General features: G+C 65.0%; 1 protein-coding gene across 1 annotated transcript; it reads right to left on the reverse strand.

The window, feature by feature from the left end:
- Nucleotides 1–4: 4 nt before the first annotated feature.
- Nucleotides 5–27,489, reverse strand: FIGNL2 (fidgetin like 2). The gene is made up of 2 exons (XM_055337230.1): nt 27,329–27,489; nt 5–2,058 (listed from the first exon to the last, which is right to left on the reverse strand). The coding sequence occupies exon 2, from the start codon at nt 2,045–2,047 to the stop codon at nt 5–7; it is 2,043 nt and encodes a 680-aa protein (XP_055193205.1). The 5' UTR covers nt 2,048–2,058; nt 27,329–27,489.
- Nucleotides 27,490–27,498: the final 9 nt, after the last annotated feature.

The raw sequence follows: 27,498 nt of genomic DNA on the forward strand, positions 1-27,498 counted from the left end.
GCCGTCAGTGTCCCGAGCCGTACATCTTGTCCCACTCCACGTACGAGTCCAGGTCCTTGGGGGAGGCCCTGGGGCCCACCTTGGCGAGCGCCGCCTCCAGGTCCTTGTAGGCGAGGGGCCGCTGCCGCCCCGGGAGGCCCGCCCCGGCCGCCGCCTGCCGGCACAGCTGCGCCAGCTCGGCCCCGGAGAAGCCCTGGGTGCCCTGCGCCAGGGCCGCGAGCTCCCGCTCGCTCAGCGCGCAGCCCTGCTGGGCCAGCGCCCGCTGCAGGATCTGGCCGCGCGCCGGGGCGTCGGGCAGCGCCACGTAGAAGCGCAGGGCGAAGCGCCGCCGGGTGGCCTCGTCCAGCGCCGCGGGCCGCGCCGTGGTGCCCACGACCAGCACGCCGTCCGCCCCCGCGCCGCCGCCGCCGCCGCCGCCGCCGTCCAGGCACGCCAGGAGCGGCGCCTGCAGCGCGCCCGCCGCCGCCACGCCGTCGTCGCGGCCCGGGAGCAGCGCGTCCAGCTCGCTGATGAGCAGCACGGAGGGCGGGCGGCGGCGCGCGGCGGCGAAGGCGGCCCGCAGCAGGTGCGCGCCCTCGGCGGCGCCCGGGCCGGCCAGCGAGCCCCCGCGCAGGCGCAGCAGCGTGGCGCCCAGCTGCGTGGCCAGGCAGCGGCCCAGCAGCGCCTTGCCCGCGCCGCGCGGCCCGAAGAGCAGCAGGGTGCGCGGGGGGCGCGGGCCGCCGGGGTAGGCGGGCGGCCGGAGCCGCGGCCACACCAGCTCCTCCTCCAGCGCCGCCTTGAGCGCGGCCTGGCCCGCCACGTCGGCCCAGTGCACCGGCGGCCCGCAGTCCAGCATCTCGCTCGCCGCCAGCTCCGCGGGCCCGGGGGCCGCGCCCTTGGGGGGCTCCCCGGGCGGCCCCGCGAAGGCCCCGCGGGGGCCCGGCGCCGGCGCGCGCTCCGGGAACTTCTCAAAGGGCTCGAGCTGCGGGCCGTAGGCGGGGGAGCCCAGGCCCTTGAGCGGGCCGCCGCCGCCGTACTTGGCCGCCGCCGCCGCCGCCTCCTCCGCCGCCGCGCCCGGCGGCTTGGGCCGGAACCCGTTGCCCCGACAGTCGCCGGCGTCCGCGGCGGGGTAGGGGGCGCCGTCGGCCGCGGGGGCCTTGGCGGGCTCGTAGGCGCACTTGCGGTAGCGGCCCTCCGCGCCCTCGGCGGCGGCCTTGCGCTTCAGCGCCCCGGCCTCGGCCCCAGCCCCGGCCCCGGCCCCGGGGAAGCCGTAGGAGGCGGGCGGGGGCGCGGGCGGGGGCGCGGGCGGGGGCGGGGGCGCGGGCAGGGGCGTGGGCGCCGCCAGGCCCGAGGCCAGGTAGGGGCCCGGGGGCGGGGGCGGGGGCGGGCCCGGGGGTGGCGGGAGGGCCCCGTAGCCGGGCTGCGCGGCGTAGCCCCCCGCCGGGTAGTTGTACAGCGGCCCCGGGGGCGCGTAGCCCGGCGGGGGCGGCGGCGGGGGCGGCGGCGGCGGCGGGGGCTGCAGCAGCGCGGCCGGGGGCGGCGGGGGCTGCGCGCAGTAGCCGGGCGCCAGGTACCCCGCGCCGTAGGCCGGGCCGTACTCGGGCGCCGCCGCGGGGCCCCCGCACGCGTTGCCCGCGTACAGGGGCTCAGGCAGGCCCCCCGCCAAGGCCGGCGCGCCCCCGAGGCCCCCCGAGCCGCCCCCGCCGCCCGGCTTGGCGCCCGCGAGCCCGTCGTGCAGCGAGGCCAGCGGGTAGGGCGGCTCGGGCGCCGGCCAGGCCTCGGGGTCCCCCTTGGCGCCGTTGAGGAAGGCGGCGTCGCCGTAGCCGCCCAGCGCCGGGCGCTCGTACGCGGCGTCCAGGACCCCCGAGTACTTCTCGGCGTAGCGCTTCAGCAGGTTGGACGCCGTCAGGGCGGAGATGTCGTCGTGCGCCCAGGCGTAGTGGCAGCGCTGGCGGCCCGCGGCGGGCAGCTCCAACTTGTGGGCCGGCGACGGGGTCGTGGAGGAGACGTCCAGGTGCTGCTCCGGCCACTGGCTCAGCGGCTGGGCGTGCTCCGGTGTCCAGTGCATCTTCGACAGAGCTGCGGGCAGAGGAAGCGCAGCGGCTGCGGAGGGCCTGCGGGCCGCCAGCCGCCGGGGTCCACCGCCCGCCCCCGCCCGCCCCCGCGGCCGCCCCACGGGCCACCCTCCAGGGCACCCCCGAGGGTCACCCGCCAGGGCCACCTGCCGGGGGCACCCCCAGGGCCACCCTCCAGGCCGTCCTCCCAGGTCACTCTCCAGGGCCGCCCCCCAGGGTCACCCCCCAGGGCCACCCTCCAGGGCACCCCCGAGGGTCACCCTCCAGGGCCACCTGCCAGGGGCACCCCCAGGGCCACCCTCCAGGCTGTCCTCCCAGGGTCACCCCCCAGGGCCACCCTCCAGGCTGTCCTCCCAGGGCCACCCTCCAGGGCCACCTGCGGGGGGCACCCCCAGGGCCACCCTCCAGGCTGTCCTCCCAGGGTCACCCCCCAGGGCCACCCTCCAGGCTGTCCTCCCAGGGCCACCCTCCAGGGCCACCTGCCGGGGCACCCCCAGGGCCACCCTCCAGGCGGTCCTCCCAGGGTCACCCCCCAGGGCCACCCACCAGGGCACCCCCAAGGGTCACCCGCCCAGGGCAACCCCGGGCACCTCCAGGGTCACCCGCCAGGGCCACCCTCCAGACCGCCCTCCAAGGCACCGCCCAGGGCCGCTCTCCGGGGACACCCCCAGGGCCACCCTCCAGGACACCCTTCAGGGCCGCCCCCCAGGGCTGTACCCCTGGGCCAACCTCCAGGCCACCCTCCCAGGTCACCCTCCAAAGCCACCCAACAGGGCCGCCCTCCAAGGCACCCCATCTGCGCCACCTGCCTTGCCCGGCGCATCCCAGGATTAAAGCCATCTAAAAATACTTTCCTGCGAGACACCTGGACACAGTATGTGCGACCCTGACTTCACCTTGGAGGCAATATGATGGTGGTTTTGTCCCAGCCGCGCAAGCCCTGCCCAGTAGAACGCTCGGTCCCGACTTTCAGACCTAATGCAGTTAAGGGCCAGGCCATGGGTGAGCCCCCCCCCACCGCCCCGCAGCAGGGAGTAGTCAAACCCAGGTGGGGCCCACTCAGTGAGTCCTGCTTGCCGCTCGCCCACCACCCGCCAGGCGTTGCGGACGCGCCACCTCAGCCTCCCGGAGCTGCCGGATCGTGGGCAGAGCCTCAGGGTTCCTGGGAAGCCCCAGGGACCAACCGGAGCGTTTACTCCCTCTCCGCCCCTCATCTCGGCCGCCTGAAGTCGGAGCACCCGGGCTCCAGACCCGCTTCTGCACCTGCTGGCTGTGCGCCCAGACGGCTGCCGCCTGCCCCGCGCCCCAGACGGGTTTCCCCACGACGCGGCACGGGCACTTCCGGGAGACAAGTCCTACTCCAGGGAAGATGGGGCGAAGTTAATACACGTCGTAGGGAGCGGGTCACAGACTTGTGTCTGAGATTCCCAGGAACCAAATAACTTTGCAAAACAGGAAAACACCACCCTACTCAAAAGAAGCACCAATGTTGCCGGCGGGGAAATCTTGGAACTTTCCCCCCGTAGACCTCAGGAAGCACACCTGTGCCCTGTAACCAAGTGTCCTCTTGGCCACACGCTCGGCAGGAAGGCTCCGCAGGAAGCTCTCACGTAGCCCTGAGCACCAGCGGAGGCGCGAGCCAAAGCCTGGCAGACGGGGTTCAGGCCTGGGGACCGCCCTCCGGGCACGCGGCTCCAGGGCTCGGCCTGAATCTCCAGGACTGCCGGGGCCGGGGCATTCCGGGGCCGCCTCGCCGGCGACGACCTCTCAGGCCCAAGCTTCCGATGAGACGCGGTAGACTTACAGGTTCACCTTCTCCCTCCCAGTCGTTACGGGGCGAGCAGTAGGCACCGTGCTGGGTGGGCAAGGGGCAGACCCAAGGGCGAAGGAGATGGTGGTAGGCGGGTGGGAGACAGGCAGGTGGACGACATCCTTCGTGGGGTGGGGAATGGGCCGTGTGTCCGGGGCCGTGGGGCTCAGGGATATGTGCCTTGCCTGGCTGGGAAGGCCTGGGGGCGGGGGGGCTCCTGGACTGTGGAAGGTGAGGGCCCAGGTTGGCCGGGGCAGGCCTTCGGAAAGCTGGGGCTGGGCTCGCTCACACCCTGTTCCTTCCTCGAGACACTTTACTGCCACCTTCTGGAAAGCTCTCACAATCAATCTACAGACTGTGGCGCCCGCGGGGTGAGTCGTGCCCCTCCGGGAGGGTTTGTGTTCAGTATGCAACCCGGGTAACTGTACACCGCAAGCCTGGCGGGGATACTAAGAAATCGTGGGTCACCGGAGCCTTGGAAGGGGGTGCCCACGGGGGGGGGGGTCGATGAGGCCGCGGCCAAGTGGCTTCTGGGGCTCTCCACAGCCGTCCTTAGAGGCAGCAGCCTGTTGAGGTCTCGGTCTCGCTACCTCCGGTGGCTGTGACCCGCTGTCAATGGGAGGGGACGCTCTTTGAAGATAAAACCATATTCTCGTCCCCACTGCCCTGAGGAGGGCATGGGCCGTAGATCCCGAAGCTAAAAAGGGAAGGAGAGTTCTCCGAGGTGTCTCCCCTCCGGCTGGGAGGCGATGCTGGCCACCGGCGGCAGGAGGCTCGGAGCGGAGTGTGAGGGCCGTGGAGGCAGGTCCTGCAGAGAGGGGCCTCCGCAGGACAGAGGCCTTACCTGGTGGCCCAGGGGGGCAACCTCCTGGGATGTCGGACATGGCGAGCGCTTCGGGTCTGCGGGGTTATAACCTGGAAGCTCTGCGCATCCAGAGCGCTGGTGGCTCAGTCGGTCAGGCGTCTGCCTCGATTTCGGCTCAGGTCATGACCTCGGGGTCGTGAGATCGAGCCCCACACTGCACTCTGCGCCCAGCAGGGCCTCTGCTGGAGATTTCTCTCTCCCTCTTCCCTCCACCCCCGTCTTCTGTATAGTAAGTCTTTTGCGGGGGGGGGGGGGCAGCCCGGGTGGCTCAGCGGTTTAGTGCCACCTTCAGCCCAGAGCGTGACCCTGGAGACCCAGGATCGAGTCCTACGTTGGGCTCCCTGCATGGAGCCTGCTTCTCCTTCTGTTGCCTTTGTCTCTGCCTCTCATTAATAAATAAAATCTTTTTTAAAAAAAAAAAAGTCTTTTTTTAAAAAGTTCTACAAATGGGGGATCCCTGGGTGGCGCAGCGGTTTGGCGCCTGCCTTTGGCCCAGGGCGCGATCCTGGAGACCCGGGATCGAATCCCACATCGGGCTCCCGGTGCATGGAGCCTGCTTCTCCCTCTGCCTGTGTCTCTGCCTCCCTCTCTCTCTCTGTGACTATCCTAAGTAAATAAAAATTAAAAAATAAAATAAAAAAAAAAAAGTTCTACAAATGCAAATACTGTGATACCAAGGGACGCTAAACCTTTTTTTTTTTTTCTCCTATTTACTGTTATCTGTGCTTTGGCTCCTTAATATGGAAAAAAGAGATTTGCCCTTGATCACGCTTAGCCCTAGCCCGCTGGGGGAAAGCACAACCCCTCCCAGAAGGGCACAGACACAGGGAGGAAGGCTCTGGATCTAGACTCAGGCACACACACTGCCCTCGCCCCCTGCCAGACCCGCTGCTCCCCTCCGTCTACGGGCCGCGGTATCCTCCCTGCCCCTCTGGCTCGGCTCCTGCGGGGCCGCAGCAGCCCCCATTCAAGTCCCCACCCTCACGACCAAACGTCCAGGCCTGGCTGTCACTGAACAGCTCCAGCTCAGCCATTGTGCACTCAGAGTGGGGCTCGATCTCACGACCCCCAGATCATGACCTGAGCCGAAATTGAGAGGCAGACGCCTGACCGACTGGGCCACCCAGCGCTCTGGACGCGCAGGGCTTAGAGGTTACCTCCTGTAACCCCGCAGACCCGAAGCGCTCGTCACCCCCAGCCCCGCAAACCTTTCCACGCAGCCACAGCCCCACTCGCCTCCCCTGGGATTAGCCCCGTTTAGGGGGCTCCCGGCCCCTCCTTAGAGGGGACCTGTGCCGGCAGCTCAGGCTGCGCCTTTGGCCTCCCCTCGGTCCCCTGAGAGACTGGCCCTGCCATTCCAGGGGTTCCCTGCCCGTTTGGGCCAGGGGCACAGCTGCCCCCCGTGCAGCCGTCCGTTTTCACCTGGCCTCCACCCACATCCACCTCGTAGTCCAGTAGGCCTGAGGGGCATCCACCCAGCCTTGACCCCAGTCCAACGCCGGCCAGGACCTCACCCCATCCGTGAGCCATGCGTCCCCCCACACCGCGTCCGTTCCCCGCCACGGCAAGCTGAGTTCTGTGCCACCTCCAGGAAGGCCTCCTGGACACGAAATCCCCCGCTAGCCGCCAATCCATCCCTCTGCCCCCCCCACCTGGCCCTGCTAGGGGTCTGTAAGGCTGCTCTCCAGGGGGCGGGAGCAGGCCAGCAAGTTCCGCTGCACTTAGGCACCCACGCTACACCTGAGGCTCCGTCTCCCCCCTTCCCAGGGCAGAACAGGGGGCCGGCAGCCAACCAAGGACAGCGAGAAGAGGAGAGGACGGCAGCGGGCAGGGGAGGGAAGGAGGGGCCTTGCCCGAGCGCCCGCAGGCACCCGCCCTGGGAGCTCACGGATGCCCATGGCGCAGGCCCCGAGCCCTTGGGTGGCACGTGCCACCCCCCCGCCCCAGGGCCCTTGCGCCCCCTGACCTCCCACCCCGGAGCCTCCCCACCCAGAGGGCGTCCTCCGATGCCCCACAGCAGCCAGGGAAGGGCGGAAGGGTCCAGGGACCCGTGTTAGGTCGCGGCTCCGAGTCCGCGCACCCGGGGGTTGACTCCAGGCTCGGAGCCTTGCTGCGTGACCGAGCAGATAACTGGCCTCGCTGAGCCTTATTTCTGCATCTGTGAAAGCGCGTAGCTCACGCCTTGAAGAGCGGCCACGAAGATTTAAAAAGCTGATGGAGGGATCCCCGGGTGGCGCAGCGGTTTGGCGCCTGCCTTTGACCCAGGGTGTGATCCTGGAGACCCGGGATCGAATCCCACATCGGGCTCCCGGTGCATGGAGCCTGCTTCTCCCTCTGCCTGTGCCTCTGCCTCTCTCTCTCTCATTCTATGTGACTATCATAAATAAATAAAAATTAAAAAAATTTAAAAAGCTGATGGATAGGGATCCCTGGGTGGCGCAGCGGTTTGGCGCCTGCCTTTGGCCCAGGATCCCTGGGTGGCGCAGCGGTTCAGCACCTGCCTTTGGCCCAGGGCGCGATCCTGGAGACCCGGGATCGAATCCCACATCGGGCTCCCGGTGCATGGAGCCTGCTTCTCCCTCTGCCTGTGTCTCTGCCTCTCTCTCTCTCTCTGTGTGACTATCATAAATAAATTAATAAATAAATAAATTAATAAATAGCTGATGGATATAAAGTATGGGGTCCTGGGTGGGGTACAAAATAGTATGACAAATGGTACGGGTCGGAGCCCAAGCAGTGGCCTCGCCTGGCCGAGTGACTCCAAAGGACTCCCTTGGGGTTGGGGGAACTTGGGAGATGTTCTGTGAGGGAGGTTCCTGTCAGCTCTGATGTGACCCGGCCCTTCCCAGCACCCCGGCCCTAGAGGCAGAGCCAGCCCCCCCTTTCTGCGCCTTCCACGTGTCCTCTTACGTAGCCTGCGCGAGGCCTCTATGAGGTAACTACTGCTCTTGCCATCCCCACTTTACAGACGAGGAGACTGAGTACAGGGCGACTAGGACTCCCAAAGTGGTTCGGCTGGTGCAGCCCGACCCAGACCGCAGCAGCACGACGCGGAGCCCAGCCCCTGCCTTGGGCGGCACTGCCCCCGGCCCAGCCCTCGGTTCTCAGCCAGAGGAAAACCCGAAGCCGAGACAGCCTGTTCCAACGCTCGTTTCCTTGCTCCTACGGACACACGTTTCTGTATCTGCCTGGGACGTGGCTGCGCCTCCGCCGCTGGGCATTTGCGGTCAAATCTGCGGTCGGAAGCCTCTGCCTCCGGGGGATCCTGGGCGATGCTCCCCAAGCAGGGGAATTGGCGTCCTCACTGCAAAACAGCCCGGGAGAAGCTGCCCCTCATAAGCTCCCCTGCCCTAGGCTGGGCTGACAGGTCCCTATGCGTGGGTGCAACCTTTCGGGGGCTCTCGCGGCCGCCCTGCTGGGGAGGCACAAGGTCAGGCTCCCGATGCGGCTCTTTCTCTGCAGCGCCCTGAAGCCCTGAAGGCCGACTCCACGCGGAGGAGACTGGATCTCCCCCCACCCCCCCACCCCGACTCGGCCACAGCCTTCAAACTCCCGGCACCGACACCGGGGTAATGGCAGGGGCTCCTGGAGGGAAGGGGAGGGAAGAAGTCTTTAAGTCTCCCTTAAACACCCCCCCCCTTGTGCTTAGGAAGCCTTCCAGGACGAGTGGGAGAAGTGGTTTGTCTTCCAAGTGACCAAAACAAGTGCCCCGGGGTCAGCACCCCGAGCCCGGCCTGACACAGGCTGCGCTGACCTGGGTGATACGAGACGCATCTAGTCTTTGTTTGCTGTTCCGGACTCGCAGCGCCCCACGCCCCAGGTGTGAGAGCAGTGGGGGCACTTCCCCTGTGGCTCTTGGGTTCGGGCCTGGCATTGCCTTGGAGCCATGACGGTGAAGTGGGGGCGCCACTCAGAAGCCCCTGTCCGGGACACCTGAGCTCATGTCGGGGAGGCGATCTTCGGGAAAGGCCCTGGGTGATGTCCGGGTGGCGGCTGGTTGCCGAGGAACCGGCCTCGATGGGGTCACACCACAGTCACACCCCACAGCCCGCACCTCTGAGTCTCCTCCGAGGGAGAGGCGCTGGAAGTTGAGGCCAGTCACCAACAGCCAGTGACTTACCCCCCCGGGGCTCCGCCAAGGCGCCTCCGCCACACCCCAGAGGGACAGGGTCCGGAGAGCCCCGGGGGTGGGGGGCACGCGGGCCTGCGGCAGGTGCCTCTGCCGTGTGGCCGCTCCCGAGCTACGTCCTTCTACAATAACCTGGCGACCTGGTAGGAGAACTGGTTTCCTGAGTCTGTGAGCCCCTCCAGGACTGGGTCAAAGCCAAGGGAGGGGGTCCCGGGACGTGGGCCCTGGCCGCAGCCCGGCGACGGCATCCGGCGGACGGCTCGGAGCCCTCACCCTGTGGGATCTGATGCCACCTCCAGGGAGACGGTTCAGCCTCTCGGAGCCCCAGCTGGGGTGACCCCCACAGGCTGACCTGTGGAACCCCCGACGTGGTGTCCGCAGCGAGCACCTGGCGCCGCGCCGAGAGAGCGAGGAGGGGCGGGCGGGCGCGGAGAGGGTCTTCCCCTGGCACAGGCCTGGGTGGCCCCGGCCTCCCCTCCCGCGGCCGTCACCGCGACTCCCCGCGACTCACTGTGACCGGGGGCGAGGCCGGGCCCCTCTAAGCCTCCCTGGCTTCAGGGGCAAAGGACGGTTGGGTGGGGGCGGACGGCGCACTCCTCTCTCCCGGGAAGCGTTTCAGGTCAAGTCTGTGCGAGGTGCGGTGGGGAGGGCCCCACGCCCGCGGTGCCAGCGCCCCTGCGGCTCCCTGAGGAGCCCCGACACCCCTTCCGGATCGTAGAGAAATTCTCGGATTCCGGATGCCGTTACCCACGGTCGGGGCCGGGCAGCTGCGGCGGCTGCAGACCCGAGGGATGGGCAAGGCCGCCCTCCTGGGCAAGCTCCTCGGGCTCCATTATCTCAGCCGGGACAAAGGGGCCAGGGGGAGACTCCCATTGTCGCGGCCTCTGGAAATCCCATTAATCTATTCACCGCGGCTCCCACAGGCCTTTTGTCCCAGGCTTTTTGTCTACTGCTCACCACTGGTGCCCTGGGGGTCTCTGGCCGCCTGGCAGTCCCCCCCAATCCCCTGGGCCCTGCCTCCTCGTGCCAACCCCCAGTGACTGTAGGGGGGTGATGAGAGGACCCGAGGCCTGGTCACCTGCTGCAGCCTTGCACCTGCCGCACGGGAGTCTCTGCCCGGGTCTAGGCCGGAGAGCAGCCCCCAACACAGCTGGACCCCCGGACCCTGCCTGGGGACGCCCCCGGACCTGGCACAGGGCCCTGCGTGGCCAGGGCTCAGTAAAGGGTTCTGAGCCAAAGGAGGCCAGAGGGGCGGCCGCAGGACTCGATGCTGCAAGGGCTCCAGCTGGTTCTCTGCAGCCCCCCAACCCCCTGCACCCCGGCTTGTTGCCAAGCAGCCGGCAGACGCTCTCAGGACAGCCGTGTGCCCCACAGCCGGAGAGACGCGACCCTTGGACCAGACTGTGACCCACCCTCGGGGCCTCTATCCTCTAACAGGAGAGATCAGGTGAAAGGCACCTAGAATGTGTGTCTGAGGCTGGAAGGCCCCGGGCCCTGGGGCCCTTGAGGAAGACCTGAGCTGGCCAGGAGGGGCTGGCACCTTGGGAGCCGTCCCCGTGCCCACAAGCCCCGCCTAAGCCCACGGTGCTCACTGACCCAACGCTGAGTCCCAGGGGGGAGACGCCGTGTCCGAAGGGGCCACCTCCCTCTGGCTGGCGCTTTTTCCCGCCTCCACAGGCTGTGGTCAGACAAGGACGTGAACGGGGAGCCGGGATCAGCTCCTCAGGTCGGAGCTCTCCCTCCCTGTCCCCAAACTCAGTCCTGGGCTGGAGATGGGTACAGAGCTGACAATAGGTGGCAAGGGGGAGGGGAGGGCGATGGGGCAATGAGGACGGGGGCGGGGGGCGGCTCCTAGGTGGCTCAGTCGGTTAAGTGTCTGCCTTCGGCTCAGGCCATGATCCCGGGGTCCTGGATCAAGCCCCGCATCCGGCTCCCTGCTCAGTGGGGGCCTGCCTCCCCCGTGCCCCCCCACCCCGCTCACTTGTGCAGGTGCATGCACTCGCGCTCTCTCTCTCTCTCTCAAATAAAACCAAATCTTGAAGGAAGGAGAGAAGGGGGGAGGGGAGGAAGAAAGAGAGGACTAGAACACTTGCCGGAGTGCCGGGAATGGCAATGGTCGCGGGGATGTTACCGTTGGGGTGATTCCCCGTGTCTCAGGCCGGGTTGCTTGCCCTCCCTGCTTCCTGTCCGTGAACATCCCAGGCCTCTCTGGCCCCTCCGACCACGTAGTGCTCAGACTGCCTCTCCACGCACACGCAGGGCCGCCGGAAATCCAGGTAAGACTCAGCCTGCTCATCCAGGACTCCGGACGCGCACAGCCCCTCCCACCACGAGTGCACCCCCCCCCCCCCGCCTGCCCACCTACCGCCGCCCATCCTTGGGACCCCCGCGGGCCCGCCTCCTCCACGTCCACGCTGTCCTATTTATTCCTGGTTCCTCTGCCTGGTTCGCTCTCGAACCCCCTCCAGCCAGGCTTCCCTGCCGCCCCTGTAGCCGCCCGCGCTCGGCCACCTGCTTGAACCGGTGGGCAGCCCTCAGCTCAGCCGGTCACCCCTCCTTCCTGCGACTCCTGTACCGGGCTGCGCACCCCCTCCCCTCCCCGGCCTCTTCCGCGGCCCTCCGGTCACCGCCGACGCCCTCCCCACCCCAGCCTCCAAATCTATCCTGAATGCAACCATCCCTCACCTGGATGCCTCCCCTTGCCTCCCCCTCTCTGTTCTCAGAATAAAAGCCAACGTCCCGGGGCGCCTGGGTGGCTCAGTTGGGTAGGCGACAGACTCTTGGTTTCGGCTCAGGTCGTGACCTCAGGGTCCTAGGATGGAGCCTGCATCAGACGAGGCTCCACGGAGCAGGGGAGAGTCTGCTTGAGGATCCCCCTGCCCTCGTGCACACACACACACACACACACACACACACACACACACACACACGTGCCCTCTCCCAAAATAAACAAATGAAATCTTAAAAAACAAAAAAGCCAACATCCCGGGCATCTGGCCAGCTCAGTCAGTAGGACGTGGGACTCTTGGTCCCAGGGTGGTGAGTTGAAGCTCCACGTTGGGTATAGAGATGACTTAAGTAAGGCAGCGTCCTCACAGTGGCCACCAGGTCCACACCCTTGGCCCCCCGTACACACACCCTCAGGGCTCTGTTCAGGTGTCACTCCATCACACGCTGTCCCCTCCACCTGTAGTTCTTCATAGCACTCATCATCATCTGCCATACTGGTTGCTCTAGTGTCCAGTACCTACTAGAAAGTTCCAGGAGGTCCAGGACACAAAGGTTTTAAAGTTGCATGTTGGGCAGCCCGGGTGGCTCAGCGGTTTAGCGCTGCCTTCAGCCCAGGGCCTGATCCTGGAGACCCACATCAGCCTCCCTGCATGGAGCCTGCTTCTCCCTCTGCCTGTGTCTCTGCCTCTTTCTCTCTCTCTCTCTCTGTGTCTCTCATGAATGAATAAATAAAATCTTAAAAAAAATAAAAAAATAAGTTGCATGTTACTGTTTCCTCCTCTTTCACCCTCTGGTTTTGTTCACTGTTGTATTGCAAGCACCTAGGACCATGCCTGGCACACAGTAAGCCGTTAACAGACTGTTGAATGGATGGATGGATGGATGGATGGATGTTTGGGCCGACAGACGAGCGGAGGCTGGAAATTGCCTCTGTGTCAAATGTTTTAAAAGGGTGACTAAATTTGAGCCCATGCGAGATGGGTGGCAAGAGGCAGAGCCAGGGAGGCCCCTCAGGAGTGGAGAGGGGGTGTCTGGAAGGGCAGCTTGTGTCTGTGGACACCAGTGTCTGTCCAGCCCCAAGGTGGCTGGACTTGAGCACCCAGCCCAGCCCCCAGGGACCCCCACCTGGCCTTCTTTTTTTTTTTTCCAAATCTTCCTCCTTCTCTCATCCCCTTATTAGGCCTCTGGGAGAGGACAAAAGGGGCGCTGGAATTCCCATCAAAGGCCACTGGACACATGGTAAAGAGATTAGGACCCTTGGGATCCTGCTTCCTCGAGGTAGTGAGGCCTCCCCGCCAGTCTGGCTCCTCTCTGGGATGGGAGGTGTGGGGGGGGGGGTGCTCTGGCCCTGGACTCCTCATATGTCAAATGCCAAACAGCAGGAGGTCAGCGTGAGCACGGCTGGACCAGCAGCCCCCATCTGGGCTGTGTGTGTGTGTGTGTGTGTGTGTGTGTGTGTGTGCACGTGCCGGGGGGAGGGGAGAGTGCAGAAATCCCTGCCTGTGTCCGCGGTCAGGGCCACAGACAAGCTGTGACCATCTGTTGTCTCCCGGAGGGGCCAGTCCGGGGCCCAGCACCCTTGGGGATAACCCAGCCCCTTCTCCCAGCCTTCTCGTGTTTGCAGACAACTTCCACGGCGACCATTCGGTTCCCCCTCACGTCTCCCCTGCCCGAGAAGCCGACTCTCCCCATTTTACAGAAGAATAAATGGAGGCTCAGGAGGGGGAGCGATTCTGTCACAGTAGGGGGGGCGGGAGCGCTTCAGCCCCTCCTGCCACCCCCTCCCCACCCCAGTCTTGGCCATGGTGCCCGGGCACCAAACCCGGGGCTCTTCCATCCACCCTTGGCTTATGCCCCGTATCAGCTCAGATGGCCCCACGGCCCCCTCTTCCAGGAAGCCTTCTGGGACCAACACCCTCAAGGAAGCTCTGAGGACGCCTGAAAGTCCCAAGCCCTGTAGAGCCTCACTCCTTTCGCACCCTGGGCGGTCTGTTGGTTCGGCCCCCTGGTGTCCCAGGACCTCTCAAGGGCGGTGCAGGATTCCCTAACCGCGTGGGATCCCGCCCGGGGCCGTGATGGCCTGAAAGACTGGAGGAGAGCAGGGGACCTGCGCCCCGGAGCTCAGCTTCGGAGTCCAGCGCGCGGCCCAAGCCACCACTGCTAGCCACAGGTGGCTCTTCAAGTTCAAATTCATTAAAATGTATGAATGGTGCTAAAAATGTAAACCAAAAAATAAAATAAAATAAATAAATGTAAACCATTTATTATTATTTATCAGTTATTAAAAATAAAAATGTACTATGAAAGTTAAATTAAAATTGCAGTTTCTGCATAGCACTTGCCACACTAGGAAGGCTCCACGGTCCCGTGCGGCAGTGGCTCTGGATGGGGACAGCGCAGCCGACACAGGCCTTTCCCATCATCACAGAAAGTTCCAGCGGCGAGCACTGCTCTGACCTCGGCCAGGGATCCCCCTGCGGCCAGGGGTCCCCCTGAGCCCAGGGCGCATCCGCTACGGCTGGGGCCTCCGAAGCTTTCTCTTGAACTTGAGTGGAGCCTCCCTTCCTAGGGTCTCCAGGTAAACCTCGCTGTGACTCAGACTCCTTTGCTTGGGATCCCTAGGACGCTGTCTAGCTAGGCAGGGCGCAGTCCCCAGCATCCCCAGCGTCCCCAGGGGCCCGGGAGGAAGGGGCGCTAGCTGGACCAGCCCCTCCCCACCAGCCCAGCCTGGCCCGCCCGCTGCCCTCAACCTCAGGGCAGGAGAGGAGGGGCAGGCTGAAAAGGAGAGGACGGTAGGACAGGACAGTTTGTCATCTGGCCCGTCAGGCTGTGCTTCCCCCCCCCCTCAGCTGCTCAACACCCCTCCCCCCCTCGCCTACCATCCTCATCCTCATCAAATCCCAAGGACAGATGGGGGCCGGCTGCAGGAAACGTGACCACAGTGAAAGCACTCTCAACTGGCAACAGAATCTGGGGGTCACAGCTGGGTCCCCCGAGGCCTGGCCAGTCCCTCCTGCCCGGCCTATGTCAGCCGGGCCTGGGCTACGGCAAATTTCAGGCGAGGGGGAGGACACTCAGGAATCTTAGGGGGAGGTTTAAGAGTCTGTAGGTGCTGGATTATTCCAGCAGACACAGCCCCAGTTAAAAATGCAGTCACTCATGTGGTCACTCATCCATCCCGCCATTCAGCACACGCTGAGTAAGTCCCCAGCATGTCAAGATGTAACAAGAGGATGTAAAGAGGGACAGGTGGGCTCCCCAACCAGCCTGACCAGGTAGCTAGTTCTGGGCTTAATCCTCCACCCAGGCTGGATGAAGATCCTTTGTCTCTGCCCAGTGGTCTGAGCAGGATGGACACCCCCCAACCCCCTCCCCTCAAACAGGCCTGCACACACGCACATGCACACGCACACGCACACACACACACACACACACACACACACACACACACAGTCCCAGCTGCTGCCACGACCCCCCTCCCGTGGTCCCACTGACCAATCACAGCCCTGAAGGGTAAGTCCCACTGCCCAGCGGCCCCCAGGGAGTGTATTAGCACATTTGAACCGCTCAACCCTCAACCCGCAATGACAAAGCCTGGGGCCTCAGGAGGAGACACAGCAGGAGGGGTGGGGGCGGTGGGGAGCCCGCCTGCCTCCCTCCCTCCCAGGGGAAAGCTCAGGAGTAGATTAGGCGTTCTGGGGCACAGAGGAATTTGGGGGCCCCAGCTCCAGCAGTGAATAAGCGATCCATAAAATCCCAATTTGCACACTCACTGATCAAACGGCCCATCTACTCCCCCAGGAGGTTGGGGGCGGCTGCTGGGCTTCCCCCGCCCCTGCAGAAGGTCCTGGGGAGCCGGAGCTGGACCCAGGACCCAGGTTCCCAACGTGTTATCTGCAGACTCAGTCCCACCCCAGGCTCCTGGAGGGGCGCCTCTGGCCGGGCCTGCCCTACCCGTGAGGTCCCCGCCTCTGGGCCCGCGGCCCCCCTGAGTACCCGCCTCCTCTGGTGCTGCGGGGAGGCTGCGGTTTCCTCAGAGCTGCTAATCACTTTTCCAGCTCTGAAGTTCTCCCCCCACCCCCTTCTTTCCAGCAGCCCCCCCACCCCACTTCTGCTGGGGCAGCATCAGGGCAGGCCCTGGGGCCCTGGGCCCTTCCCTCCACCACCTCGTGTCCCCCCTCCCCCAGGCTGGGAGGGCGCTGGGCGGGGGTACCGGGCCTCCAGGCCTCACCCATCTCCCCGGAGACACCCACCCAGTGGGGAGAACGAACCTCGTTGCCACCCTTGCCCCTTCTCCAAAAATAAACACGATTTGTCTTCACCTGCCTGAATTTTGTTTGCTTCACTTAGTTAAGGCCGCCTGGAATGTCAGCATTCGGGTCCCTGGAACCGCCTGGGGCCATCAGCCGCCCGCCCTCCGCAGGTGCCCAAGGCCCGTGGGCACGACCCTCGAGCCACGCTGAGCAAGCACAGGTCTTCAGCTCCCTGGACAGCAAGGCCCACCCCGCCGCACCCCCCCCCCGCCTCCCTGGGGGAGTCAGGGCCCCTGGGACAGGACGGAAAGGCAGGGCGGTCACCCCAGCAGGCGCTTCCCAGGGGCTCAGGGGGCCGGGTGGACTCCAGAGGCCGCTGCCCGCTGGGCCGGGGCCAGGTGCCCACCGCGCCTCTGAGCCCTGGCCGCCGGCTGGCCAGGCCGCTCCAAGCCCGACGCACGCCTTGCCCGCCCTTCCTCATGTCGGGGCTGCTCCCAGGGGCCCTGGGCCACGAGCAGCTGCAGTTAGGCCGGGTGTGCAAGCCGGCCTGAGGGACGGGCCCGGGCAGGGTCTCTGCACCCCCCTAGCGAGTCCAGGGCGCCCATCTGGAGGTCACCGTCCCGCCTGCCCCCTGTGGCTCAGATGGTGCAGGAGCGAGTCCCTCTCTGAGATGTGGGACAAGCGTCAACCTCTGCTTCCTCTGGTGTGAAAAGGGTGAGGGCAAGGGGCAATGCGCGGGGGCCACCCAGCACCTCCCGCACTGGGCTGGCCGGAGGGTGGTAATTTTAAGACTTGCCGGAAGGGGGTCGGGGGCTGGGGCAGGACCCTAGGGCAGGCTATTTTTTTGGGTGGGGATGGATTTTATTTATTTACAGAGAGCGAGAGAGCACCAGCAGAGGGAGGGGCAGAGGAGAGGGAGAAGCAGGCGCCCCGCTGAGCAGGGAGCCCAACGTGGGGCTCGATCCCAGGACCCCGGGGTCATGACCCGAGCCGAAGGCAGATGCTTCGCCGCCTGAGCCGCCCGCGCCCCTCTGCCTCTTAAGAGGACTGGCTAGATGTTTCAGGAAGAGTAGGGGAAGGGGAGAGATGGTCTCGGGGGCCAACAGTCCCCCAGTGGGCCTGAGGGACCCCGAGGAGAGAAGCACGACCCCCGAGCTGCCGGCGTGCCCACCGAGCACCAGGTTCAGCCTCTCACTGACCTGCGGGCCGGTGTGCGGAGGCTGTGGGGGAACCGAACCCCCATCCCTGAAGCCGCAGCCTCCAGACAGCCCACCCCGCGCCCGGCCCCTGACCTGTATCCTGGGCAGCTCTTACCCGCACCCCCACCCGCACCCCCACCCGCACCCACAGTGGCCACTTCCAAACTGCCCGGGGAGGTCGCACGCCTCTTCAGGTCCCTCTTGAGAGCCTCCCACACCAGACCCAAGTTCACCCTGAGCCCCTGAGACTCTTAGGGGGAGAGTCAGGGCCCCGTGGACGCCCACCAGGCCCCACACTTCACGGGCCCGGACAAACCCTCTGCCTTCCCTCTGGAATCCACTGGCCCAGCCTCGAAGCCCCGGAGGCCCGGTCTCTCCACCTCCCCAGCCCCCTCCCACCTAGCTGCTCCCGAGCTGGCCCCACGCTGCTGGAAGTGACACACGCGCTCACATGGGCCACCGTGGCCGGCCCCACGTGCAGACTCCCCGTCCCCTTCTTAGCCCTTCTTCTAGATGGCTGCCAGGGGTCCTTCTGTCTACAACGCAGACTCAACCCTCTCCTGACCTCACAGGCGACACGAGACCCCTTAGCCTGGCACCAGAGGTGGACCCGTGTGTCCTGCCTCCCAGCCTCGGGCCCTGCCATTCCAGCCCCTCTCGCCCTCCAGCCATATCGGTCTATTCTCTGGGCCTCCCGGCCTTTGACCCATCTGGTTGGTTCCAGAACACCTTCTCCCCGGGTCTGGTTCTGCCCCACGGCTACTCCCACGCTGTTGTCGCCGGCTCCTTCTTGGGTTCCCCCAGAAGGGGTCTGCACTTGTGTCCTGCCCCTCGAAGGCCTTATTTAGAGTTGATATCATCCATCAAACTGGGCTCCCCATTCCCTCCCTGCTCAGAAACCCCTGCCCCTGGGCCTTTGCACTGCAGTCCTCTAGCCCAGCAGCCCAGCCGCTCCTGCCTACCCTGCCCTCTCCCTCCCAGAGTCCACTACCCAGAAAACCTTCCCTGATGCAGCGGCAGTGAGAAGAGCAGGGCCTTTGAAGTTTCTTTTTTTTTTTTTTTTTAATATATTTTTTCATTTGTTATTTATTTATGATAGTCACAGAGAGAGAGAGGCAGAGACACAGGCAGAGGGAGAAGCAGGCTCCATGCACCGGGAGCCCGACGTGGGATTCGATCCCGGGTCTCCAGGATCGCGCCCTGGGCCAAAGGCAGGCGCCAAACCGCTGCGCCACCCAGGGATCCCCGCCTTTGAAGTTTCTATAGTAAGTTCTTGTTCTACATAATTCTTTTTATTTTTTTAAAGATTTTATCTATTTGCCAGGGGGAGAGAGAAAGAGCAGGAGCAGGGGACAGAGGCAGAAGGAGAAGCAAACTCTCTGCTGAGCAGGGAACAGATATGGGGGCTCGATCCCAGGACTCAGAGATCATGACTTGAGCCAAAAGTAGACACTTAACCGATGGAGCCACCCAGGCGCCCCTAAATAATTCTTCTTTTTAAAGACTATTTACCTAAGCACAAGTATTCGCAGTTGAACCCTGTGCTTTCCCCTAGCCAGAGTCAAGCCCTCTCTGAGGCACTCAGGTTCTCACCACAGTATGGGGACAGTGGGGGACACTCGGGCGCTTCAGGCGTGGGCTCCCTGGAGGAGGCTGTGGCACGGCGGCTGTCGGGGCTGAGCGAGACCCTCCCAGGGTCCATCTCCCCATGGGTCTGTATCTGGGGCTCCTCCTCCCTGGGGACTGGGCCCTGTGTGGGGATGAGATGGAGGCTGAGGTCAGGGCTCTTGACCAGTGTCCAGTCATAGGCCCCTTTTTAAGAACGAAACTTTTTTAAGTAAGCTCTACGCCCATCATGGGGCTGGAACTCACGAGACCCCGGGATCAAGAGTTGCTTGCTCTACCGACTGAGCCAGCCGGGCACCCCGTCGTAGGCCCGTTTTGTAGCCTAGTGAACCTGTGGTCGGTCCAAAACTACTTTTTCAACCTCAGATAAAAATACATGGAACTACTTATTTGTCAATCGTACCTTGACAAAGCTGGAGAGGAAAATGAAATTTTAAAAAACAGGGGGAGGGATCCCTGGGTGGCTCAGCCGTTTAGCACCTGCCTTCGGCTCAGGGAGTGACCCCGAGGTCCCGGGATCGAGTCCCATATAGGCTCCCTGCATGGAGGCTGCTTCTCCCTCTGCCTGGGTCTCTGCCTCTCTCTCGCTCTCTCTCTGTCTCTCATGAATAAATAAAAAAAAAAAAAATCTTTTAAAAACACACACACAGGGCTACAAAAGGAACCAACAACACTGGAATCCAGTTTTACCATGGACTCCTCAGGGGTCATGGACCAGAGGTCTCAGCCTAGAAGACTAGATGGAACCTTCTCTCCAGCGCCCCCCACCCCCCAGCCCAGTTTAAGATCCAAGGTTGACTGCGGTCAGTCTGGGTGGCCTGTGGCCTCCAAACAGCTATGTTCCTTCGCCCCAAATATGCCCCCCCACCCCGGCCCATGCATGGCGGGGAGGCGGGAGACAGCGGGGCCTGAGCAGGGGCAAGCAGGCCCAGGCAGCCCACCCGGCCCCCCCCGGGGCTGCCCCTGCCCCTCCTCCTCCCTCACAGCCCCGGGGTGTGGGGGTGCCGCAGCCACTCCAGCTATGCGGCCCGGCCGGTCTACCTGGGCGTGAGTGGGCAGGGCCGTCCAGGGGGCCCCCACGCCGGCGGGGCCGCAGCAACAGAGGCCAAGGAGAAGCTGCGGAGAGGGAGCTGGGGCCAAGCCGCTGTGGCAATTCCGTCCGACCGCCCGTCTGTCTGTCCGTCCGTCCGCTCCCGACGGGACCCCAGCAGGCCCACAAGCACCCTTCGGGAGGCTTCCACCTGTCAGCTCTCGGGTACACGCCATGACCCTGAGGGCGGGCACGGCCATCCCTCCCGTGGCACGGAGGCGCAGCCAACTGTCCAGGTCACCAAGCTAAGGCATGGCGACACCCGCCGGGGCTTCTCTGCCTCTCACAGGAGCAAATGTCACTGTTCCCATTTAACAGCTAAGAGAATGGAGGCAACAGGGATTCCCGCCCCCTCATCACCCTCCCCTGCCCCAGCCCTTCCCCGATGCCCATGCTCAGTCACAGGCTCCAGAGTTAGCATGCTCCAAAGTGGTGCTCCCAGGACCAAGGGCACCCTTGCAGGCCTGGGCACCCCCACCCTTGTCCCCAGGGTGCCCTAGGGGGGACAGAGGGGCCAGGCAGTCAGGGCAGTGCGGGGAGCATCCACTCAGGAAAGAGGCTCTAGAGGACCCAGATCTGCGAAGGTCTGAAGGCCGGCGGCCCACGGAGCAGCCCGGCTGAGCCACCCCACTCCCCACCATCAGAAGACGTGAACCCGCCACCAGTGGCCACCTCTGAACAGGCGCCGAGGGGACAAGCCAGGCGCCTGCAGGGCCCTTCCCTCCTCCCCCGGGGTCCCCAGGCAGACCCCCTCGCAGGTGTGACAGCCACTACAAGTCCAAGTCCCCATGGGGGTTGCTGGTCGTCCTGGCCCCATCCCCCGGCTGCCCCCCACTCCCTGGAGGCGCCTCCATCTCCTCCAACAAGGGGCTCACGCCCTAAAACTCCAGCCTGGGGGAGGGCGCCCGGGGCTTAGCAGGCGAAGCGTCTGCCTTCAGCTCCGGTCGTGATCTCGGGTCCTGGGGTCCTGGGATCGTGATCTCGGTCCGGCATCGGGCCCCGCCCCGGGCTCCCTGCTCAGCGGGGCGCTGAAGCACCTGCTGCTCCCTCTCAAATAAATAAAATCCATCGGTTCGATCGATCGATCGATCAGTCTCCGGCCTGAAGAGGGCCCCACATGGCAGATGTGACCCGGAATGGCCACCCCACACAGGACACGGCGACCGGGGGAGGAGGAGTACGGCCAGGCCATTAAGGTGAGCCGCGGGCAGCGCTGGGGAGGAGGTGGCGCGTGACCAGCGCTTCCAGAGGCCCCTCGGCCCAGGAGGGGCGGGGAGACTGGGCGGGGGCCCCACGATGCTTGCTGGGGGACTGGGCCGGGCAGCGGGTGGCCAGTGTCGGTCATCTTTCTTCAGTAGAACCTGAATCGCACCAGCTTTCTCCCCCCACCGGCCTAGAAGGAAGAACAAATGGCCCCCGAGTCTGGAGCATCCAAGAGCCACACAGGCCAGTCAGCCGCGGGGGGCTCTGCGGAGCTGGGGCGTCTGTCACCTGCGAACAGCCGCTGCCAGGAAAGCTCAGCCCCCTTGGGACTCCACGGCTGATGCAGGGCCCTGCCGTCGGGGAACTGGTCCCCTCCCCGCGTCCCCCCGAGGAGGCCACCCCACTGTCACTGGCTCTGGGCCACACAGGAAATACGAGGAAAGCGGTCCGGAAGGCACGCCCTGTCCCTCGGCCTCCTCTCGGGTGCCCAACTGTCCTGTAGGCTCACTGAAGGTAGGACCACACCGGAAAATCAGGCATGTTGGATGAATAGCTACGTGGACATTTCCGGAGCCTGGCGCAGGGCCGTGCCAAGGGTGCCAGGAGCATGGCCGTGCCCCACGCCAGGTGCTCGTGGCACAGAAACAATGCCAGGGCTGGGGACGTGCTCTGGTCCTCCCTGGCCACGAGGGAAGCTGAGGGTTGTTGAGGGAGATGTGCCCCCGCTCAGGGCCGGGCACATAGGTGCCTGTGAGGGTGCAGGGAGTCTCAGGGCCCCTCCCAGAGCCTTGCTGATGCACCCCCAGAACCCCGAGACATGGCAGGTGCTCGGCACAGAGTCAGCAAGGGTAAAATGCAGCCTTGTCCTCGCATCTCCCTCTCCATCCCCGATTAATCCCAGCTCGGGCTGGGGACCAGGCGGCCTGGGTGTGCCTGGGCAGCGGGTGGAGGTGAAGGCGAAGGAAGGTACCTTCCACCTCCCAGATTCCTGGCTGGCTCTCCTCTTGCCTACCTCCCAAGCCCGAACGTTCACACACACGCCCTCTTTTTTCCTGCTCCCCTCTACACGGGAGGTGGTTCTCCAGTCCCTGGGTTCTGAGTTACCGAGCGGGTCACCAGGAGTAGGCAGTACTTCAAAGACAAAGGGACACACTATTTAAAACCAGGGCCTGTCACCTATAAACTCACTAGTGTTCTTATCCCCATTTTACAGATGAGGAATTGAGACCCAAACAGGATTTGTCCAGAGTAATTATACCTAATTAATGGGAGGAGGGGGTCATTGCAGCCCAGGGCTTGGCCCCAGAATGACGGCCATGATTGGTCATCATAAAATAGGGCCCCTGGCTGGCTCAGTCTTGATCCTGGGGTCATGAGTTCCAGCCCCACGTTGGGCATAGAGCTTACTTTAAAAAAATTTTTTTTTAAAGATTTTATTTACTTATTCATGAGAGATACAGAGAGAGAGAGACAGAAAGACAGAGAGACAGAGACACAGGCAGAGGGAGAAGCAGGCTCCATGCAGGGAGCCCGATGCAGGACTTGATCCCAGGACTCCAGGATCATGCCCTGGGCCAAAGGTAGGTGCTAAACTGCTGAGCCACCCAGGGATCCCCCCCAAAATTTTTTAAATTAAAAATTGGGGCACCTGGGTAGCTCAGTTGGTTTATTATCTGCCTTAGGTTCAGGTCATGATCTCAGGGTCCCGGGATCCAGCCTCACATCAGGCTCCCTGCTCTGCAGGGAGTCTGCTTGTCCCTTTCCCTCTGTCTCCACCCCTACTCCTGCTCTCTCTCTCTCTCAAATAAATAAAATCTTTAGGGGATCCCTGGGCGGCTCAGCGGTTTAGTGCCTGCCTTTGGCCCAGAGCATGATGCTGGAGCCCCGGGATCGAGTCCCACGTCGAGTTCCCTGCATGGAGCCTGCTTCTCCTTCTGCCTGGGTCTCTGCCTCTCTCTCTCTCTCTCTCTCTCTCTCTCTCTCTCTCTCTCTCTCTCTTTCTATGTCTATCATGAATAAACAAATAAAATCTTAAAATAAATAAATAAAATCTTTAAAAAATTATTTTAAATTAAAAATTAATAAAATAAAATGGGGTTGGGGTCACAGCCCTATGGAGCCATGGTGGCTGGCCTGTGACCACAGCCCAGTTCCCCCATTCCCTGAGAAGCTACCCCACCTCCAGTCCCCAGGGTGAACTGCAAGGTCTGACACTGCCCACGACTCAGTAGAAAAGGAAAAGAGAGCAAGGCACCTGGGTAGCTCCCATGCAGTCCTTCTCCTTGGCTGGGCCAAGCGGGGAACTGCCAGCCTCAAAAGCAATTCCGGCCCTGAGCCCTGTCACCTGCACGTCTGACCCCCTCACAGCACACAGTCGTTCAAGACCGGAACTCGCGGGGCTCCCAGCTCCTGGCCACTGCCTCAGTTAATCCTCACGATCACACTTGTGAGGGCACCGTTCTTAGTCCCACTTCACAGGTGGGATCGAGAGTGTTTAATGTGCGCCACTTAAGTATTAACGATGATTCAAGATACTAATGAAAATGCACGGAAAAGAGCTCGACTTTCTTGCCGCTCAACTTTGGGGACAAGTAGACTCTAAAACAAACAAAAAATGTCTGAACATCGTCTCTCCAGGCCACGCACTCCGAGATGCGAAGACCAGCCCTTAGCCCAACACAGGCAGTGAGAAGCCCTCCCAGTTGAAGGCTGGCCCAGCACCTCAAGGGTCCCTTGGCTCATGCTGTCCCCCTGCCAGGAATAAGGCCACGGAGGCAGCACAGAGCGAAGAGGTCAGGAGTCCTGGACTACCAGCCCGCCTCAGCTCTTTGCACATCAGAGGGGACCTGGACTAGGGAGAGGACTTCTCGATGTGGGGTCCCCATGGGCTTCACGGGGCCCCAAAACCCTCAAAAGGAGAATGCAAAGACCACGGTCAATCGCTGGAAGTGCATTGTTCAGGGAAAGGCTTTTTCATCAGTCCCGCCGAGGGGCCTGTAAATCAGAAGTTGTGGGCACTCCTGAAGACCCCGCCCGCCCTGGTGGGCTGGATGCATCTAAACGGAAACCTCTCCGGGGCCTTCGAGGCCTTCTCAGCGGCAGCCCCAGGAAACTCTCAGGCTCCTTGCTCCTTTGACTGTGGCAGAAAGCTCGAGACCCAGTGCCTTGCAAAGTCTCTCCTGGGAGCAGGACCAGCCAAGGCTGGGTTGGCTGAGGACACCAGGACATCCCGTGGTCAGCCGAGGGTGGCTCGCCCCTGCCCAGAGCTTCTGTCCACTGGAAGGTGGGGACGTCAGTCATGGCCACAGGTGCACCCGGACCTTAGGTCCACCTCTCCCTGCGGCAGCCCTGGACCTCCCTGAGCCACACTTCTGCGGGGGAGCCTGGTTTTCATTAAAGTGGGGAAAGGAGTCCTTAAGTGCCGGCCAAGTCAAGAAGAAGCCGAGTTCTGCGAGAAGACACAGGGAGGGTGAGGGAGACCAGCCTGTCCCCTGCCCTTCCCGGCTGACCAGTTGGGGGGGAGGGGACACAGGGAGGCTGAGCTCCTATGGGTCCAACAACCACCGCCCCAGGAGCTGGGGGCGGAGAGTGGGGGCCGGCGTGGCCCAGATAATAAGCAATTGTTAATGTGATCCATATGGATCCTGACTGGCCTCTCTGTTTAACAGGATGATAATGGCAGGGAAAGAATGCTGGTCTGTGGGCAAAGTCCTTCCCAACTTGGGGCTGGGGGAGGGTCAGCAATGAGGAGGAGGAGGAGGAGGAGGAGGAGGAGGAGGAGGAGGAGGAGACCCACCCAGGGTTCTCCACCCCGCCCAGGAGTGCAGCTCTGTTTGCCAGAAAGCGGCCAGGTTCCGTGCTTTGCAGGCCGCCCTTACAAAACCCCTTGTATTCCCCATCAAATATTCGTGGGGCACCCGCGAGGTGCCAAGCTCTGTGCCAGGCCCAGTGCGGGCAGGGTGCAGGGAAGCACACGCTCCATCCCTGCCCTCCAGGAGGCAACACCTGGCACGGACCCAGCCACAAAGGCTGAAGGGAGGCACAGGTGCTGGGCTAGGAGACCAGGGCGGGAGGAGCAAGTGCAAGAGCTGGGGGCTGGGGGGGCGGGGGGGGCCTCTGGGGAGGAAGCATGGCATCTGAGTTGGGCCTTGAAGAATGAGGAGGTTGTGGAAAGACAGGGACAATGGGGAAGGCATTTGGCTGAGGGAACAGCAGGAGCAAAGGCAGAGAGGCGTGAAATTGCGTGGAGAGTCTGAGATCTCGGCAATAAAGCTGCAGCCCGGGCAGGGGAGGGGAAGGGAGCCCCGCTCCGTGTAAAGCTGTGGCCTGGGATGCAGGCAGGCAGCAAAGGGCTCTGGGAACAGCCCTGCTCCCCCGCCGCCCACCCAGGGGATGCTCAGCCCAGCCCACTCTGACTCCCGCAGGGCCCGAGGCCGCGCTCCTCCCCGCCCCCCCCCCCCCGCCCCGGCCTCCGCTTCTCCTCCCGGGGAGGTGGAGGCCCCCGAAGGAATCCAGGTTAGGGGCTCAGCAGCAGCAGCATCCCCCCCCCCCGCCCCCGGCGCAAGGGACCTTCCCCCACAAGGTATTACGGCCAGGGCGACGGCCGCCCCCCGCGGGCCTGCTGCTGCGGACACCGATGGATTCAAGTGGAAATAAATGAAATGGTGTTAAATATGGGAAAGGGGGATTTACGAGGCCTGTCACCGCGTCCCGGCAGCCCGCCGGCAAGCCCCGCCCCCTCCTCGCCCACTCCGGGAAGCGAAGCCCCGCCCCCTGCCCGCGGCCCCGCCCCTCCTGCCGCGGCCCCGCCCCTCCTGCCGCGGCCCCGCCCCCTGCCCGCAGCCCCGCCCCCGCGGGGGTCCGAGCTCCGCGGCTGGGTCCCGGCAGCGCCGCCGCACCGAGCTGCCCGGCGAGGGGCTCCTCCGGGGCCGGGGCTCAGCGGGGAACGGCGCCTGCTCCCGGCCCGGGGGTCCGGGCAGGGGCTCCGGGAATCTCAGCGCGGCCGTCCCCAGGAGGGTGCGGAGGACTCAGGCCGGACTCCGGAGGGTCGGGGGCTCCCGGGGCACATCCGGGGGCTCCGGACCGTGGCCCCAGCCGGCGCGCTCCGGACACCGCGCTGGCAAGGCCCTGGGCCCCCGGGAAGCGAGAGGCGCCCCCCGCCCGCCCCCGCAGGAGCCCGGGGTGGGCTTGGAACCCGAGCCCCGCGCCCCGCCGCCCCGCCGCCCGGGCCCGGGCGAGAGCCCGCTCCGCCGCAGCCCGGGCGGACCGCAGCACAAACATTCTTCCGTCCTCTATTCTCCTCCAAATTAGGTCTCCATGGCGACAGGGCCAGGCAGCCTGACAGCCCCACGGCCTAATCCTGATTTAGTGACCGTCCCTTTAACGGCCCACCCACCCGCCCACCCACCCCTGCGCTCCGGGCCGCCGCTAGGCGCAGGCTGCAGGCCGCTCGCTCCGTCCCCGCGCGGACCCGTCCCGGCCTCCCCGCCCCCGGGGCGCGCGGGGGCAGGGGCGGGCGCAGGGCCGGGGGCAGGCGCAGGGGCCCCGCTCGCCGAGCGCCCACTGTGCGCGCGCCCTCCGCGGAGCGCCCTCCGCCAGGCGGGTTCCCGGCGAGGGAATCCCTGCGTGGACCTCGAGGGCTCTGGGAGCGGGCAAGGTTCAGGGGCGCTCCGCGGAGGGCCGGGAGCTCGGGGGCCCCCGTGCCGCGCGGAGCCCACGCGCGAAGGTGAGTGCGGACTCCGGGCTGGGGCTCCGCGGCCCCCGGCCGGGGCAGAAGAAAGGAAGGGGACGGGCCTGCGGGGCGCCGGGCGCGAGGTGGCCTCAGCCTCCTGTCACTGCCCCGTCGCGATGCTGGGGAATCTCCGGGCCGGGAACCCAGCCCCCACCCCCTCCCACACACACAGGGGCCGCTGGACAAAGACCTGACGGAGTGGGAGGGGCCTGCGGGCCGGCCCTCGGGCTCCGGACACGGGCGCCTCCGGGGACCCGAACCCGCAGGTCCGGGCTCCGCGCCCCCACCCCCGGGCTGCCCCCAGAGCGGCGCGCACTCGAGCCGCAGCGGGCGCACCCGGGCCGGCGGCGCGGAGGCTGCGGGCGGCGGGGGCGAGCTCCCCGAGGCTGCCGCCCCCTCCCCCCGGGAAGTGACCCTCGGCTCCCACGCACCCGCCCGGCTCCGGCTGGCCTTGCCCTCCGCCCCCCGCCGAGCTGGACCCCGCGCCGCGCGGCCCCCGCCCTCTCCGGCCCTCGCACTGCCCCGCGCCCGCGGACAAAGCTCCGGACCCCCCGGCCGAGCGGCCACCACCCCCTGACCCCGGCCCGCCCGCGCCCGCGCCCCCGCGCCTGCCCCCGCCGCGGCCCGCCGCCCCGTACCTCGGCATCCCGGCCGGGTCCTAGGTGAGTGTGCGCGGCCTGCGGGGGCGTCCCGCCCCGGGGCCGGGGCGCGGGCCGGGGGCGACGGGCCGGGGCCGGGGGGCGGCGGCGCTCACCATCCTGGAGCCGCTGCTGCTGCGGCTGCTGCGGCTGCTGCGGCCGCCGCGGCC

Source organism: Nyctereutes procyonoides, unplaced genomic scaffold (assembly GCF_905146905.1).
Source record: "Nyctereutes procyonoides isolate TBG_1078 unplaced genomic scaffold, NYPRO_anot_genome, whole genome shotgun sequence".
In the NCBI taxonomy this organism is placed as follows: domain Eukaryota; kingdom Metazoa; phylum Chordata; class Mammalia; order Carnivora; family Canidae; genus Nyctereutes; species Nyctereutes procyonoides.